This window comes from Scardinius erythrophthalmus, assembly GCF_964197995.2.
Source record: "Scardinius erythrophthalmus genome assembly, chromosome: 2".
In the NCBI taxonomy this organism is placed as follows: Eukaryota; Metazoa; Chordata; class Actinopteri; order Cypriniformes; family Leuciscidae; genus Scardinius; species Scardinius erythrophthalmus.
The window spans coordinates 40,616,403-40,635,681 of NC_138222.1; the positions used below are offsets into that span (position 1 = coordinate 40,616,403).

General features: G+C 36.7%; 1 protein-coding gene across 2 annotated transcripts in view; it reads left to right on the plus strand.

Moving 5' to 3' along the window:
* The first annotated feature begins 223 nt into the window (after positions 1–223).
* nfatc3a (nuclear factor of activated T cells 3a) overlaps positions 224–19,279 on the plus strand; it is a 91,268-nt gene continuing 72,212 nt past the window's right edge. The window contains exon 1 of one of the 2 annotated variants that reach the window (XM_081359553.1): positions 224–660. In XM_081359553.1, coding sequence (XP_081215679.1) covers positions 570–660 — 91 coding nt within the window. In that variant the 5' untranslated portion in view covers positions 224–569. Of the gene's footprint in view, positions 661–10,573; positions 10,726–19,279 lie in introns of those variants that run through there. The other variant, XM_081359554.1, reaches the window with a different exon arrangement.

A 19,279-nucleotide genomic window follows, 5' to 3' on the forward strand; every position in this document is an offset into this window, starting at 1 on the left:
TGTGTATAGTTTATAGCTTTTACAATAAAATGCACTGAAACACGTGGTCTTTGAAAGAGGACGGGTGATTTAACTGCAGCCGTCACAGAAACTACAAGACCCATAAGCCCACTAAGTTTGTGTATGTGTGTGCGTGAGTGAGAGATTGAGTGCTTGTATATGCGCGTGTGCGCGCGCTTGTGTTGTCTGCCGACTCGCCTGACGTCACCGCTGGAACTGCCCTGTCACGCGCTGTTAGTAAAAGTTGGGATAGGAGCTCGAGCCTCGAAACGGAGAGCAGAAGCGAATTTACGGACGAACTCGACCAACGGTCGCGCTGACGCACAACGCTCACCCCCATTCACGCCACGGGCAAAAAGTTGAAGCCGCTGCGAGTTCGCTGAATCTCCGCAGAAGGTCGAGCTGTTTGGATTATTTTGAGGGAGAAGCAATGACATTTTCTGCACGGACTTAGAGAAATACAGCACGGAGGAAAAGTTAAAAAGTTTTGCCTTCAATATTTGTCAATGTAGTGAGTTTATTAAAGAGTCGGCGTACATAGACGGGGTGAGCCCGAGCTGTCAAACCCGATGACTACTGCAAACTGCCCCGGGAATGAAGAGCTGGACTTCAGACTGATCTTCGGGGAGGACGGGCAGCAGCCGCCGTTAGGCCCCGCAGGTCAGTACCTTTTCTTCGGGATACTCTCTCACACTCCTTCAGTATAGATTAGCTCATGAATCATGCATCAAAAAAGTGAGGAGGTCGATTGCACATTGAAAACACGCTATCAAAAGCAGCGGAGCCGCGCCGTTAGAACGACAGCACTCGCCGGCTTTTCGCTTTACACCAGCAGCTGCAGTTTTGTTTAGTTTTTTGTGTGGTTGTAAATTCAGCCAATGAAAACGAGAAGCGGCAAGTTTAGGCGGGTGAATGAACAAAAATATAACCAACAAGCACCTGTATACTCTTTCATGAAGACTTTAATCCGGTCAAAAAAAAAAAAAAACCTAGTTAGCCGACTAAGTTTTCCTAGACAGCCTTTTTGGCGCGTTGAGGTGATTTGAGACAGAGCCACCACGAATCTGACAGCTGCTGCACAGTGAAATGCTATAAAAGTTTCTGTTATCACTTGCTCCTGCCTTCAGTTAGAGCACATGGAAAAAGTTTCAACCCATAAGTTTCCACTAATACTGAACTTACACTGTTCCATCTCTCCATATTTACAACAATACAAACAGTATCTAGTTCTGTCACCGACTTTGCAGGTGATACAAATTTATTAAAATGAATGATTATATAAATTAACATATTTTGTGTGTAGTCCATCTGATGTCAATTATTGTGTTCATCCCTAAAGTCATAAAACTCTGCTCAATTTGATATTGACTACTCTTTGTTGAAGTATTCTTGCTTTTGTCATTAACATAATCTAAATAGCTATTCAAATATTCCATTAAGCAATATTACATGCCAATCACATTATAAGATTAGAACTAAGTGTTGCTGTAATAAATGTGAATATTTTCCTGGAAGGATGGTTATTATGCTTTTGCATTATCAAAGTTTTAAGAGTTGTTAAATATCTCAGCAAGTGTTTTCACTTAATGTGGAAATTTAATTGATACCGGGGTTTTGATTATTTGATAATCACTTTTTTTTGTTCCTGCCCTCATTATTTTGTATAATAATGATGTGTAATCAGCAATGCAGATTGTCTCTAGTTTGCTACCACCAGACATGACATATATGTGTCTGTTTGTGTAATTGCCTAATGAAAAAAAGTGTGTGAGAAGCAGCAACCCTATCAGCCTCTGTCAGTGTGCTCGAGTGTGTCGTGAAGGAAAAAGATTTGGGTATAGTGAAAGCAGAATGCCTGTGTGTGGGTGGACCCCTGTGTCTGTTTTTTTTTTTTTTTTTAAGTATTGCATGATGATATATTTTATATTTCATATATACAGTATGTGTGTGTGTGTATATATATATATATATATATATATATATATATATATATATATATATTTCATACATTGCCAAGGCAAAAGAGGACTTCAGCATTTTATCGTATTTTAAAAGAGCAATCACCATGTTTTGTTATTAGGTAAAATTCTGCATTATTGTGGTGTGAACAGTAACTTTGCTACTTCAAAAACTACAGGAATCAGTGGAAACATCACTGTTGTGCTTTTGGTAATGCACAGAGATTTTACCTCACACACGAACGCCTGATGGTCTGGATGGAAATTGACAGAAGAAAAGAGAAAACCTTTAATTTGAGACATAAGTTGGGAGGATGCATTTGGACTAAATGTTGGAAATAAGGGGGTTTAAGTTAGTTGCTCTGTATAATTTGGCCCGTATGTAGGATTTGTAAATTAGAATCGGTAGCAAACTGTGTTTATTTTTTTCAGCTACCGTATAGTCCAACTTTATCCCTAAGGAGCATGGAGGATTAAGAAGAATTTCAAACTAATTTTGCAGAGAATAGAATTGTTTAGGAACTTAAATTTCTATCTTGCCTGTTGTTTTGCATAGCCTTTGGCAGCTATTGACTATAGGAAAAATGTAATGGTTAAATTTGGTAGAAAATGCAATCGAAAATTAATTTTTGCCACCCCCCCCATATCTGTGTATCTATATCCACTCAGTGTCATATCTGAATAAAACACTTAAAACACAATTTTTTTTATTTTATAAAAATATAATAGTTTTAAGTTGTTGAACAGGTTTTATCCCAAAGTATGTAGGTGTCCGCTCATGCAAGAAGTCATCAGGATTTTAATGTAGCTAAAGGACAGGGCTGTTGTTACTATACACAGTCACTCATCTGTGTTTTCTGTGCCTCTGGTTGTTTTTAGACAAAGACAATTCATAACTGAATTGTTTAGTCTTGTATTTGTTATTAAGCTGAGACGGTTGAATTAGGTCAGGTCTCTCTTTGTAAGATGTCACAATATAATCACATCCTATTAAATTTTAATGACTATTTTTGTATTTATTTTTTGGCTGCCCTGTTTTTTTTATTTATTTTTTTTATTGTTAACTCATTTTATTGACCAAAAAACGTAACTCTGAAACTTTATTAAACAGAATTGAGAACTTTCCAAGCATGACATTATGGCCACTTTAAGGTGAAATGCTGATAATTGTAGGCATTCACATTTTTATAGATTCACAGCAAGCTGTAATTTCTGCCGATTTTTTAAAAAAATATAAATGTTAAAGCCAAGGTTTATGAATTTTAGCATGCCCATTTTCAAGCTTAATTACTGTAATTAACCTAAACACAATAGTTAGTATACAGTTAGAGGAGAAAAAACTATAAATGAATGTAAAATGAATTAAACAATAAAGGTGATAACATATCTGCGTATGTGTGATGTAACGGGAGTGCTGACATTCAGGCAGTGGGTGTAGCGTTAGAGACCGTTTAAGTGCACATGTACTGTATGCTCTCAGTCTCACTCAAAATCAGTCACACATCATAACGCTAGTCTCTAACAAATCTGATTTGTTGTTGGTTGTTGTGATAATTGCAGTAACAGCAATGCATCAACATATTTGTCAGAATCAACCATTCAACCCTGTTGAGAAAACTGGTACAAAATATTTAATGACCAACATGTAATCCCAAAATATTTTAATTTAGACTGTATCTGCCACCTTGTTACCCGTTCTGTCACATTTTTTTCTTTTTTTTCCCGCATGTAGGCCTAATCGATTTTGTCTATTTAATTTATAAATAGAAAAAATATGCAATTTTCTTCTGGAAACAAACTTTGTTGCATTATTTTCCTGTTATCTCTGTAAAGCTGTTTTGAAACCATCTGTATTGTAAAAAGCATTATATAAATAAATGTGACTATTATATTTATGTAATTTTTTTTTTGTTAAAAATAATCAGACAACTTAGTCAAATACAGTTCCCAAATTTTGTGAACCGGGTTAATCACACTAAATAAAACTAGTTCTGTTTGTTCTCAGTGTTGTTTAGTCCAAAGTGAAATATCACAGGACTGTCTGCTCGTTTGGTTAATCTGTGAATATTTGCATAGTGGCCATCGTCACCTTGAATGCCCCACCACAGATGAATTTGAGTACATGAGGCAACTTTTAATTTGAACTTTTCTGCGCAGTTTTTCCAAACATAACTGGATGTGACTTGGCAATACATTTATTATTGTGAGCAGAAAAGTTGAAACAATTTTAACTGAATATTAAATTATTTATTTGCTATTAATTATTAAGTCACATTTTTTTTTTAAACAATTAAGTTTCATTGTAATAGAAAAAATAAAAGATTTTGACTAAATGAACACCTTTTTCTTTTACAGCAATTACATATCATGTTACTGAATCCAAACCACAATTTCTTGATCAGGCTCCAGACTGCGACCAAATGGTTGCATTTTGCGACTTTTTTCTTGTACATTCCAAGTACATTTTGTTAGATGTCGCACTGATAAGAGCTGCCATATATGAAAAATAAACAAACGAGACCACGCTTCTCGTTTGAGCTGCGCTGCTCGGACCTTTTATCAGCTAGGATCAATAACAGACAGCGCTGCGCAATCTCAGAACAGGTAGGCAGTGTAGGCCCTAAGCAGAATTTGATTTGGGGGCCCCCTCCCACCACACGGAGTCACCTGTGCTTGACGATTATTGACACAATGTCAGTCTATAATGTTACATTATAAATTAATACAATGAGGTTATGTATTAATACAAAATAAATAGCCTTCTTAATAAAAAATAGATACTTAAATATTTTTTTTTTACTTTTTCTTTACTCTTTTACTAACTCTTTGAAACTTCTGAAAACAAACTGTCAAAAAACATATATAAAAAAGAATATTTGCAAAATATCCTCCAACGTTTTGCAACCCTTTGCAGTTTGAATGATGTCTTATATGAACATGACGGAGTATGTGTTTATGTTTCCACTGTTCGATCGCGCCCGCGCCTCACATACACACACACACACACACAACATATTCCAGCACTGCAATCTTGACATCGCAGCCTGTTCGTTATAGCCGTAATAAAATATAATAATACAATAGTAAAACTAACATATAAAAATTACACTGCTCTGTTTAAATAGTCAGTAGTAGCCTACAATTCGTACCATTCAGCGCTGCGTAGCCTAAGCACCGCTCCACTGTGATGTTTCCAAGCACATTTTGGCGCATGTGAAGAGAATGATTTTTTTCCTCGATATTGGATTTCAAGCACATTTTTGCGCTTGTGAAGAGGATGATTTTTCCCTCGATATTGGAACGTGGGTGAAGTACAAAGAAGCCTATAATAAAGAATAGTTTACCATCCAAATCCATCGCGAATGTTGAAACATTTTGATTCTAATGAGAGAGATCCGCTTTCACTTTCACTTTAAATTATTTCGTTTTGGCTTGTTTATAGTTATTTTTTTATTCTTGTTCTGTTCTGAATATCATTAAATTTAAAGGATAAATCATTGATCAAATCAAATTTGTGTGAAATGGCTTAACATTACCGTGACTTTGCGCACGAATTTTCTATGCACGCGAGGTTATGCGCATATGACTCAAACACTGGCAGACACAGCAGCAGTTGTAGGCAGGTATATTGATCATGAAATCAGAATTTTCTTGTCTTGAATTATTAATCCATTCATTATGTCACTTGTTTAATTTAATTAATATGTAAAAAAAAAAAAAATAATAATAATAAAAAAAAACTCGCTTGGGGGCCCCCTGGTGGTGAGGGGGCCCCAAGCAGCCGCTTAGTTCGCTTATGCCTCGGGCCGGCCCTGCAGGTAGGCTACTCAGAGAACAGCACTGGGAGATTCAGTGAGAAAGCGTTTGAATATGCCGCAGTATTAGCCTAATAATCAACTAATTGATCGGTTTTGTCGGCCAGTAGTTTTTCCGGGTTGCGTCCATAGCTGGAGCTGCTGAGAAGGGTGCGCTATCATTATACATTATGAGAGCGGCCTCTAGAGGCAAAATAAAAATCAACACTGATGCTTCGTGGTGTTTGTTTTGACACATGAGGCTGCCTACTGCACAGAGCGGGACACTTCAGATACGGATTTAAAACATAGACAACGAAAGAGTATATACTGCATGTTATATATATATATATATATATATATATATATATATATATATATATATATATATATATATATATATATATATATATATATATTAGGGCTGTCAGTTAACGCGTTATTAACGGCGTTAACGCAAACCCATTTTAACGGCGTCAATTTTTTTATCGCGCGATTAACGCCTAGCAAACTTTGTAATTTTTTTTCACATACTTTTGCAACAACACCACCAGATCTAGCTAGACCGGAAACAAAACAACAGGCACGCCGCACACACTTGTTTGGGCTTGTGAGCCGGCCAGAGGACGAGAAGCCGTGTCTAGGACAACTTGTATCGCACATCGGACGCACACTTTCTCAGTTTATGGCCAGCAATAAAACGCCGAATGACGCCGCCGGTGTGTGTTCACTCATAGAGAATAATGTGTTCGAATTTTAAATACGAGGCGCTGCGCTTCGCTTCTCATCCAGTGTGCGACCCCCTTTAACGTTAGGTTTTGAGTGGATGAATGATGAGCGCGAGACGCCGAAATGGATGCCATTAAGATTCTGAATGGAAAGTTTAATTTTAAAAAAGTGGTTCAATTGACAAGACCAAAGTGATCTGTGTGTTTTGTCGATGTGAACTGAGCTATCATTGCAGCACGTCCAGTCTGAAATACTATTTGATGGCCAAGCACACACACAGCTGATGCGAATTCTCTGCCCCCTTGTCAATATCAGGACCTCATCAGTATTTCTTTCACCCTTTTATTGATGGACAGTTACATTGTGTAAAGAGATTATTTGCTCCAAGTGAGAATGTTAGTGTGAAATTGAACACTACCGTATATGCCGGTGTCGTTTCAATAAAAAACATTTGCACAAAGCAAGCTGATCCACTTTTCCATGTTGGTAAGAGTATTAAAATGAGGAAAAAATAATGGGACAAAAAGAAATCAAGAGACATTTAGAATAGATAAAAATGTGCAATTAATTGCGATTAATCGCGAGTTAACTATGACATTAATGCGATTAATCGCGATTAAATATTTTAATCGTTTGACAGCACTAATATATATATATATATATATATATATATTATAAATAATACATTTTCTTGACTAGATTCTGCATTAGTAGAGAACAGCAGTATGTTTGCCATCAAGGCTGAGAGGACGCTAACATTAGTAGCCTACCTCAAGCTGTTAAAATAATGTGACAAAAACACACGTAAGTCCAACCCAAATGTTTAGTGTCACGATTGTTATCATCTATTTGCATTAGTTCATATCTAGCTGGTCGGTTTTATGCATTCGTGATACAGCGAAGTTGCATATTTCCAGCTGACATGAGAAAGCTAATTGATGTGTTCATGCAACTGAGAAAAACACATAAACAAATCAGAAACGCATCCTATTTCAGTTATTTTTTTATCGTCATTGTGATACAGATTTAGTTATTTTGATTAGATATTCATCAAACAAATAAAGTGAGAGAGTATTACATACATATGTGTCTAATTTCAATACTATGGCCTTTGTGTAGATATTTAAAGATCTTAAAATCTTTAAGCATGACTATTTGGATTTATATGAAATGCTTGCCTAACAGTACAATAAGAGTCCATTTGTAACATTTACTAACTAAGGTTAATAATGTTCATTGTTAATTTCAACATTTAGGCTACTAATACATTTTTACATTTTATAGTTGCAACATTAGTTAATACACTATGAACTAATATAATAACAGGGCTTGAATTTCGGTGCGGGATTGCGGGTATTGCGCATATTTTTTATCATTCCCGCAGGTCTCCCATTTATAATGCGGGAAATTCCCGCAAACATTGATTCACTTTAGCATGTAGGTTCAGGTTGTATTAGTAAATTAATCCACGCAGATGGAAAATCAAATCAGTCATTTTAAAACTGTCTGCGAGACGCAATTTCACAAACAGCGTGAGTGATTCAGCGGCGCTGCGTCTTCTATCTCGCGTCTCTCAAAATGGGTTGCACAATGCAATCGTTAAGCGCGCAGCAGGCGGCGGAAATACACTCTCGCGTTTCGGGAGTCGATCGGGCCAGCATTGCATCACGAGTAACTAAAGTTTACCATTTGCACGTCTTTTCAAGTCTCACCAGTTTAAACAGTCACGCGATTTTAAACTCTTCGGTACTTGCGCGCTGTCTGAGAGATGCTTTTTTCTCTGCACACATACATAGAGTAAAGCAGCCTCACAAACAGCTCGCGGGTAACAAAAGTTATTTTTCGTGGATTATAAATCGCTTTAACAGTCAAAAACATAAGAAAATGATGTCAATTTCGGTCTTGGAGAGTATCCTCTAATCTAAACACAGTCGGTTATGTCTTAAATAAGCATAAATCGCACGTGACCGTATAATGAAAACAGGATCCGTGCACTAGCTCTTAAAGGGACAGCAGCCATATGTGTCTGTCATTAATTTGTTTGTCAAAACAACAAAACATAGCTTTCATTTTAAGGAATCAGGATTAATAGCCTATGAATTTAATTTAGTCAGGACTAAAATACTACCCAGTGTTATTTTACATTTGATTAGGCTACTTTATTCAGTCTCTGTAGTATTTCTGAATAGCCTACTAGTTTTAGACCTAAGCAAAAACTTTTCTCTTTATTTCTCTTTATTGATATCTTTATTCTATTGTATTTATTTGTGCTACTTTTTTCAATTTAATTCAAAGATTGAAATCAAGCTTCCTTGAGTTGTGTAAATTCTTAAGAACAAAATGACCCCATTGTAAAAATGCAATGAGTAGGCTAAGCATACATTTAGGCGAGATAAATGTAATTAAAAAAAAAGTCTAAACTCCCCCCTCAAATTAAAAATTCCCCCCCATAAGAATCACCTAAGGGGGGATTTCCCCCCCATTTTCCAAAATGAAATTCAGGCCCTGAATAATATATCAATATATTACTAATAATAAATTAATATCTATATTTAAAAAGTATAGTACATTTTCATGGTTCAGTGCTGTTTAAAAAAAAAAAATTAAAGTTTAACACTATTTAATGGGTTATGTTTGTTTCCTTTCAGTATCCATTTTCAAGACTTTGGGTTGATTAATCAGTTATTGTCCAGTGTGGTCCAATCTAATTATCGCTATCGGCAAAATCTGTAAAAAAAAAAAAACTCTAATAACATCACTGCGGGATCTAGTGAGAAGCATTCAAACTCGCCACAGAATTCTCTTGTTATGAACCATTTCAGATCAAAGAGCGCTGACGTGGAAACCAGGAGAATCATTGTGCCATGAACGAACATTCACTGTTGATTTAATGTAGTAACACTGTAATCATGGTATTTGGGCAGATATAGTCAAATGTTTGAATTCCTTTCAGGGTTCGTACAACCCTTTGAGATCAAGGGTTCAAGCACTTTTCAAGGTCTTTTAAGTGCTTCATACAGCACTTCAAAGCTCTAAATATTATCCAATTTAAATGTTATTTTTAATGTGATGACCAAAATAAAATAAAAAATTACATTTCCCTATAGAAATTAGGTTTTTACTGTTGTTAATAAAAGTAACTTTTTTTACAAGCTCAGTGCTTTACTGTCAAATGTACATTTCCAAAAATTTAACATAGTATTATCAGTTACTATTAGTCCCTTATTAATGCAAAACATTGATTAAATTACCTCTATAATAAAAATCCCCGCACACCCCAGTGCTGGTGCCACCATCTGTAGAAATTAGTTCTTTTGTTAGTCCATTAAACCAAATGTTAGTCTGGAGCCCTGTTGATGTTGGGTGAATCTCTAGTTTGGAGATTATAAAATATCAGAACACAAACCATCATATTTATGAAAACTGTCTCATTTGCTACTATTATGTTATGCTATCTCAAATTTTTAGTCTCAAAAATCTAAATTATTTTATGCCCTCAGAATGAAGGTTTTGTCCCTTGTTTCTAAGACAGAGGTTGAGTGTGCAGTAAAAGTGGCCTCTTCCATTGTAGAGGTGGCAGTAGTAGGGCAGAAGGTGCTCTCTCTCAGGGCTGGGTAAAGTCAGATAGTGTGGAGCTGTCTGGCGTAGTGCCCAGGCACAGCATGTGGTCTTCAGATGGCAGTGGAATTCAAGGGGAGGGGCACGAGACCCTCCTGCCTAGACAGAAACAGAAAAGGGGGTTGAGTCTTTCTCTGTCTCTTCATCTTTTCCATTAGTAGTTGGCCCAAAATGCCACCTGTAAGTGTGTGTGTGTTTTCTTTTCTTTTATGATAGACCTTTATATCTTCTTACGGTCTTCAGGCTCTGAAAAACCAGGTTGACAGAGTGCATGAGTACCAGTCTGGAGGTATTTTTAGGAGTGGGTAGTTAAAAGTCGGTGAAGAAAAAGCGGGGCTTGCTGTGTTTAGCGTCTGCTAGCATGCATGCTCATCTGGCTGGCTGGCTGGCTGTCTCAGTCGTGGGAAAGACTGAAATTACATCGCTCTCAGGGTGGGTTATTTTAAGCCACAACAAAATTGGTAGAGGGCAAGACTGCAGGTTCGCTAGTCCCGTCAGAGGAGAAATCTCCCCTCGGCCAGCAAGTGCCACCGGACAAATCGCCACACCTTTCAGCCCTGCACCGCCTCGCTCTGTGTGTGCCGAGCAGCAGAGAAGTGTTAAAATGCTGTGCGCTACGTCCCCAGGTGAGGCCGCAGACTCAGGTGTATCATTGATGCTTGTTGGTCAGGGGACGAGTAATGGGGTGTAGCTTAGCCTGGCAGTTTTATTTAGACCACAAAAGTGTAACTGCAAGCTGCTAAAATGGTAGGACGTTACCATGAAATCTATCGCGACATTAAAACAATTTTAAACATTGAGTGGGAAAAAAATTCTTGAAATTAGGGGTGGGCGATATGGCAAAAATATCATATCACGATTTTTTTCAGGAAAATCACGATTAACGATTTTATCACGATTCTTTTTATGTTGGTTTTACTATTTTGTGACTTAGCATTACAGCCAATCTAATGTCCATATTCTAAAAACAAAACCTTAGGTAACAAAATAAAAAAATAAAAAAAAAAAATGGCAGACAGGGGCAAAGATAAAAATATTTGTCATTATTTTCTTTGTTATTAAATATTAAGATCACAGATACACATTACACATACACAACTTAATATACAAATTAAATAGGCTAAACAGTGCTTTATATTTTCAGCTACAGTAGGTGTATTTAACAGCAGCATTGAAGAAAGTAATTAAATGAACAAATATGAAAGTAAAACAAAACAGACTTCACTGTATAAATTAAACATTGATACTTATTAAAGCTACTATTAAAGTTATCAGTCAAGAGCAATGAGTGATTTTCTCTTTGCATTTTGTTGTTTTATTAACATTAAAGGATATCCCTTTAAGGACAAGCGGCAGCGTGTTTACTATTGCTACTGTCTCTTTAAGAGTTGCGCGCGACGCGTCTAATATACACGCATTAGACAAGCAGATTTTCTCTCAATTTTCTCAAGTTTGCTTTCACTTTAGACATAAACGACTTTATGTAAACCTTGTGTGTATTTGACATTATAAGCACAATAAGACTCGAAAGATAACTTAGTCCAGTATCCAGGCGCTGGTAGACAGGCTTTTAGTGCGTGAGCTTCACATGTACGCGCTGAGGAACACACATGTTAGAGCAGCGCATCAGCACGCGAATTAAATGTTTAACCGACAAGGCATTAAAGAACATGCAAATTATGAACTTTTGTGAACTGCAGTGTCCCGTTCCGCTGCGTTAACATTTTATGTGAATATACGTCGCGTTGTTCAGTATGTTGGGACAGAGGCGCCAGAACAGATATAGGCTAATGCACGATTCTACGATATTTCTTCAAAAGCAGATCGTGGAGACATTTTAATCGCCCACGATCAAAAATCGTCATATCGCACACCCCTACTTGAAATTCTTGAAAATTCCTAAAGGAAGCATCAATGTATTTAGTTTCTCATAGATTTGTTTTTGTTTTATTTCTAAACCTTACTCATAACCTTAAGTGTTACTCTACAGTGCACAGCTTGTCCCAACATCATTGTGCTACGGACATGAATGATACCTAAAATGGTGCATCCTGTTTAGGAGATGTGCCATTACTTTTTCTAGACCATTGGGCTGAAGAATTTTGCCTGGCAAATGTTCAAATGTAGGGGAAAATACTCCTCTAGATTTGCATTGAAGGAGAGAATAACTTATGCAGGGGGTTGGCTCTTTCTGACTCAACCAGTAAGAAACCACCTTGTAGTAACCACCCTAGCAACTGCATAGCAATACCCTAGCAACTCGCAACACCATAACATTGTGGCAGTGAATATTCAGCAGAAATAGTTTATAAAACTCTCAACAGCATAAACATCATCTGCTCAAACATGCAAGTGTTTGAGTTAATGAAGTGCATTTTATATTCATATTCAATTCTGCCCAGGGTTTGAAGCAGACTAACAGCGCTGACTCATTTTTGCCTCTGCAACACCGTGTTAACATGCAACATAAACGTGTGAATGATCTGCTTGCAGGCGATCCATCACAGAGGAACCATGAGGAGATATTATGGATATTGTAGCTTCAGAAGGTTGCTAAACTCCAGCATGAAAGTCTACAAGATTTTTTTTTTTTTTTTTCACAAAATTTCAGTCATTAGCCTTATTATTCAATTGTTTACAGAAGTTGGTCTGTGCGACCTTGGTTGTCAACAGGTGAACTTCAACAGCCATGCCAGCTCACCTCTGCTGGGTTAAAGGCATCTAAAACACAAAATATGTTTTGCAGAATACCATTGACTTCCATGAACCAAAAACAAAACACTAAAACATTTCTCAAAATATTGTCACTTGTCATTAGTTCCACATAAGAAAGAAAGTCATATAGGTTTAGAGCAACATGAGGTGGGCTCTCAAGGCCTTACCAGTGATCAATTAGTTTCCCATCTCCAATTCATTCTTTTATTTGCAGTCCAACAAATGTGATCTGGTTAAAATGCTTCCTGTTCTTTCTCTTTTCCTCTGGAAACGCAAAATCATGTATTGCTAACGCTAAAGCAGGGCACTGATCGTTGTCCGTGGTGGTTACATCCATGTGGCGCTGCTGTTCTTATTTTGGGCTTCATGTTGATTTGCTTCCAGAATGTGGTGTTGTAATACATGACAGTGAATCAGCTTTACACGCATTCAGGGGACTTGATACTAATCGTAAGGGCCATCAACATTTCAAGCTCATGTCCCACAAGTTGTTTCTAGAGCTATGTTTGGGGCAGTTTAGCTGTTAGCTTAGCTCCAGCAAGAGGACCATGTGTACCAGTGAATCGTCTGACTCATCGGGTGTCAGAGAAGGTGTGTTTTCAGAAAGAATCTGAAAACTGTGTGAGAGGGGATCTGTAATGTGGCGGGTTTGAGGGACTTCTTTGCTGGGGCGAGGCACGAGCAGATATGTTTGGCATTTGTCTAGTTTAAATTTAGTGTAACTGAAACCAGCGACATTCATTGGATGCTAATGCACAGGGGACATGCTGAAGTCTCAGGGTTGGGCCATAGTAAGAGGTAGAGAGACGGGAGCTTGTTGGATCAGACACAGGTGCCAGCTGATTTTACATTTCAAATAGAATGCGTCATAGAAGCACCTTTGGCAACATCCTTTAGCTTTAAAAAGTAAAAAAAAAAAAAAAAAAAAAAAAACAGATAGCCTAAGATGACTCGTGTTTTACTTTACAAAGAATAATAGTTTTAACTCTTTAAAATTTGCTGTAAAAGTTCACTACTGTTCAGAAGTTTGGGGTTAGTAACGTTTTACTTTTATTCAGCAAGGATGCATTAATTTGATCAGAAGTGAGAGAGAGTAAAGGGTTTGACATTGTTACAAAAGATTTCTGTATCAAATAAATGTTCTTTCTTTACTTTCTATTCATTATTTTATCAAAATTTCTACAAAAATATTAAGCAGCACTACTGTTTTCAACATTCATAATAATTATACATTTTTCTTGAGCAGCAAATCAGCATATTAGAATGATTTCTAAAGGATCATGTGATGACTGAAAATTCAGCTTTGCCATCACAGGAATAAATTACATTTTAATATATTAAACAAAAACAGTTATTTTAAATTGTAATAACATTTCACAGTATTGCTGGGGTTTTACCGTATTTTAAGAGAGTTCCAAAATCAAAATCTTCCAAAAAAAAAACCACCTTAACGCTAGTGTATGTTAGTTCAAACTTCCAAAATTGTTTACAGTATTTTACTATAAAATTACTTTTATTGACACACTTTGCAATAAGTCTCATTTGTTATATTCTGATTTACAGCATTTATTAACCTGTCTTAATGTTAGTTAAAAATCTTAATGTTCACGTTTGTTCAGTGCATTAACTAATGTTAACAGATTTTAATCAAGATTAGTATTAAATTCTGTAGAAATATTGTCCATTGTTATATGTTAACCAATACAGTGAACTGTTAACTGATGAACCCTTTTTGAACTAATGAAAAGTGTTATCAATTTTACATTTTATATTTATATTATTCATTTATTTGATTAGTCAATTAAGAAATAACTTTGAATAATTATTGTAGTAACATTTGGAACTTAAAACAGCTTCAGTCTGAAGATAAAGCATTGTCAAAAAATGTGAACTATAAAGTGAAATTTTAAATATCTGCGGTTATAAATCTGTGTAATGAAGTCTGGTTGCTTTTAAAGCTGCTGGATTTCATGTACTAATTATTGAATTAACTGCTCTAAAAATGACATTCATTGGTCCTTGGCAGTGTTTGGCAGAGGGTCAGTGTTGATTTCTGACCTTGTGTTCGCCATAGGGCATTACTGTAGTGTATGTGGTGTTAAGTTGCGTGTTTATAAAACACTATTATTCTCTCGTCAATCATCTGCCAAATAGATGTACTGAGCTGGTATTTGGTTATTTTCTTAAGTAATCTCTGTGAAATCACAAATCATTATGAAATCCCAATAATTTTGTGACTTTATTGTTTTTTCTTTTCAATTTCACATTTGATCGGAATTTTCATAGCAACTTGTGAAACGCAAGCCTCATTTTTAATTTTGCAGTTGGTTACACCTAATTTTCAGAGAAAATTGCATCAACACACATGGTTTTCTACCCATGGCAGCTATCAACACTCTGGAAAGAATTAGGGGTTGTTCACACTCTTCTAGAGCACAACTGAATGGATCAGAAGAGATTTTTTAAACAATTATTATTATTATTATTTTTTTATTACTTTTTTTTATTTACTTGAGTATTATTTAACTCTTGTGTATTCAAATTATGGGTGTGCGATTTCACGATTTTTGATTGTGGATGCTAAAAATGTCTCCACAATCTGCTTTTGATTAAATATCGTGCTACAGTGCATTCTATCAGTTGCAGTTCTGGCGCCTCCGTCTCAAAATACTGTAGAACGTGACGTATATTCACATCAAATGTTAGGCTAACACAGAGGAACGGGTTTGGATTTTCTGTGCAATATGATGTCATATTGCTCATGCTCCGCCCATGACCACTGACGAACTGTCCCGTATTAACATCTTTCGGCCCTCAGCCATTTGTATACTGTCTGCCAAGGCAGCACTTTACGTGTCGATGTGCCCATGGAAGAGAGGGGTGGGGTGAGCAGTTGCTCATTATCATTTAAAGAGACATGCACCTTAACGGGTTGCTGTGAACAGAGCTGTTTTTGGGGAGGTAAAAAGGGTGTTGTTTTATACAACCATTGAGGAATTCTAACCAAATTATGTTACAAACTTTACATGAAGACCCTAAAGAATCAACTTTCAACTTCTGCCAACTTGTGAAAAATGGGCATCCGATGACCCCTTTAAAGCCTTGCCGGTTAAACGTCATTCACATGCTGATGCGCTGTTCTAACATGCGCTTTTCTGAGCGCAAACACCCGAAGCGCAGGAACTAAAAGCCTGTCAAACAGTGCCTGGTTACTGGACTAAGTTATCTTTCGAGTCATATTACGCTAATACTGTCAAATACACACAAGGTTTACGTAAGCAAAGTTGGTTATGTCTAAAGTGAAAGCAAACAAAGAAAATTGAGAGAAAATCTGCTTGTCAAATATGTGTATATTAGACGCGCCACGTGCAGGTCTTAAAGAGACATTAGCCTAATAGTAAACATGCTGCCGCTTGTCATTGAGGGGATAGTTCACCCAAAAATAAAAATTCCATCAATATTTACTCTAATGTTGTTCCAAACCTGTATTCATTTCTTTCTTGTGCTGAACACAAAATAAGATATTTTGAAGAATGTGGCTATCCAAACAGTTGAAAAAAAAAAACCTATACTATGGAAGTCACTGGGGACCAGCAACTGTTTGGTTACCCACATTCTTCCAAATAACCTTTAGTTTCAACAGAAGAAAGAAACTTATTCGTGTTTAAAACAACTTGAGAGAGTAAATGATGTAAGAAAGTAAGAAATTACTTTCTTCAAAGCTACTGTTAAATACACCTACTGTAGTTGAAAAAATAAAGCACTGTTTACTTCATTTGTATATTAAGTTGTGTATGTTTGTGTAATGTGTAGGCTATCTTTGTTCTTAATTTTTAATAACAAATAAAATAATGACAAAGATTTTTATCTTCGCCACTTTGGCCTAAATGTCTGCCATTCTTTTTTTATTTATTATTTTGTTACCTAAGGCTTTGTTTTTTAAAATAGGGACTAGGGATGTTAACCGATGACCGTTTAACCGATGGTTGACCGTATCAACGTTAACCGATCAAAGTTGTCGGTAGTCGGTAAAAAAAAAAAAAAAAAGTGATCTCTAAATTAGGCTATTATAGACAGTGGACTAAACGCTACTACAGTTAGCCATCTCATTCCAAGATCTTTTTGTGTGAAGTGAATAAATCCCTCACACTCAATTTTTCATAACTCGCCTGTTTGTACTTAATAAACCAATAAAAACATTTGGCGTGAGGTCACAGTGTTTGGGTTCGCGCGCTCACAAGGTTTGCGAAAAGTAAAGGCTACAGGCTAAAACACTAGAGGTTAGAGCCAGGGCAGACGACAGGATGAAGCGTGCAAAGAAAAGTAATGTGTGGGACCATTTCATCCAAAAGAATGACACAGATGTGAGTTGCAACTTGAGTGATACAGTGCTTAAATACAGTAGTAGCACATCATCTATGATGCAAGGTGATGATGATCATCATCTTTCTTTATTATTGTTAGCACTACCTTAAACTAAAGCGGCGTCTCTTCGGAGCTGTCACTTTCTTAAATGAGCCGCGGCAATGTTTCAAATGAGCTTCTAACGCTAGACAAACGCCTTTATTTTCAATGCTATCACCTTGTACCCAAACCATTTCGAAACTAAGGAGCCATTTGTCCTCCGATTACATACAAGCTCCTCGGCGCCGCGTTTGCGGGACTCATGTTTCGCGCTGTAGGGGATTTAAAAAAAGTGACGTGAGCGGGGGGCAGAGCGGCAGAGAGATGCGACAGAGTTGCGAAATTGCAGGCGCGGCTCGACATGGCTGTTATTTCAAATAGCGTAGCATATTAATTTAAACTAATAGGTTAACCGGTTTCAACCGGCTAATGAGGCTCGGTGGTCGGTCAAGAAAATGTTTAGTTTTCGCCATCCCTAATAGGGACATTAGTTTGGCTGTAATGCTCAGTCACTTTCAAAATAGTAAAACCAACGAGAAAAAGAATCGTGCTAAAATCGTGAATTGTGATTTTCCTGAAAAAAATCGTGATATGATATTTTTGCCATATTGCTCACCCCTAACTCAAATTCACATTTATATCCAATATTATTTTTGCACAAACTTGGATTTAAGCTGATCGGGATTCTGAGGCTAGATTATTTAATCTTCTAGACCAGTCTTTCCTTCACTCACACTTGTTTGCGTTGTACCTAAGGTCCCTCATTCTCCTCCGAGTCACCGCTTCACTTCCTTCCCCTTCTTTTGGTCCCAAAGGCACTGTTACACAATTTACCCTCGGGCCGTTGTGTGTCTGACAGCTGTGTGTGTGTGTGTGTGTCTTGTATGTGGTTGTGGCGTATCACAGATGAGGCTCTGAGACTTTTGGCGGCTAAGATGATGAGTGTATTTTGATTCACCTCAGCAAATATACTTTCAGTCATGTAAATGGCTGCATTGAACTTAATTGTCATTGCTCTGTGCAGCGCTATTTCTTAGTTTCCCATTCCTTTTTTTCTTTTACCTCTGTTTTTTTTTTTTTTTACTTTTTTTGGCTGCAGTGAAACCAAAAGTGTTCCTGAAATAGTGGACTGTCTGTCAGCTCATCAAAATCTTTTGAATTCTTTTTGCTCTGGTAACCACTTTGAACTAAGAGGATATCATCCGTTCAGAAACAGTACGAACAGGCAAAAAAGCACTGTTTATGATTCATAAAGAGAGGCATGAGGCTGGTATTTACATTTCTGGGTATTGTAAGCTATTGGCCAGGCGTAAGATCTGAAACCAACTCTATTGCTTTGGCTATTTCGGCAGTGATTGACAAGGTTGGGACTAGATGAACCTGAGGCGTTCCCTCTGCCGGCTGAGCTTTGTTTATCCTGTAATGTTATCACAGCATGAGATGGTTTAATTAGGGAGCTTTATTTAGAAAGCAAACATACGTTCATGTTGGCTTAGGCTTCCATCACCTAGCACAGCGGACATCCGCAGCTTGTTGGTGATGTAACTGGCTGTAGAACTGGAGCCACAGCAGTGACTCGCCTGCATGGGGAAGAGGATGCAAAAAGCTAGTGAATGTTGCTAAAATCAAAGAAACGGATGTAATCCTCCTATAAAAAAAAAAATAAGACTTTTTTTATTTTGTTCAATTTCAGTTAAATAAGATTGCAGAATTTCTTTTTTGAAGATACAATATTATTAAGGAAAGAAAGGCTTTTGATTAAATGTAGAAATTCCTTAATATCATATTAAGTACACATTATTTAATAGGGCTGTCACTAACGATTATTTTGGTAATAGAGTAATCTGTCAATTGTTTTGACAATTAATCGAATAATTCGATTTTTTTTTTGTGGTAATAGAAATAGACCTAATTGAACAATTGGTTCAAATAAAGTATCAATCATGGTTCTGAATCAATCAATCAAACACTATTAAAATGCATAATGTAATATTAGGGCTGGGTGATAAAACAATAACAATAGGCCTTTATCGCATCACAATAGAATGCTGAAAGTAGCCA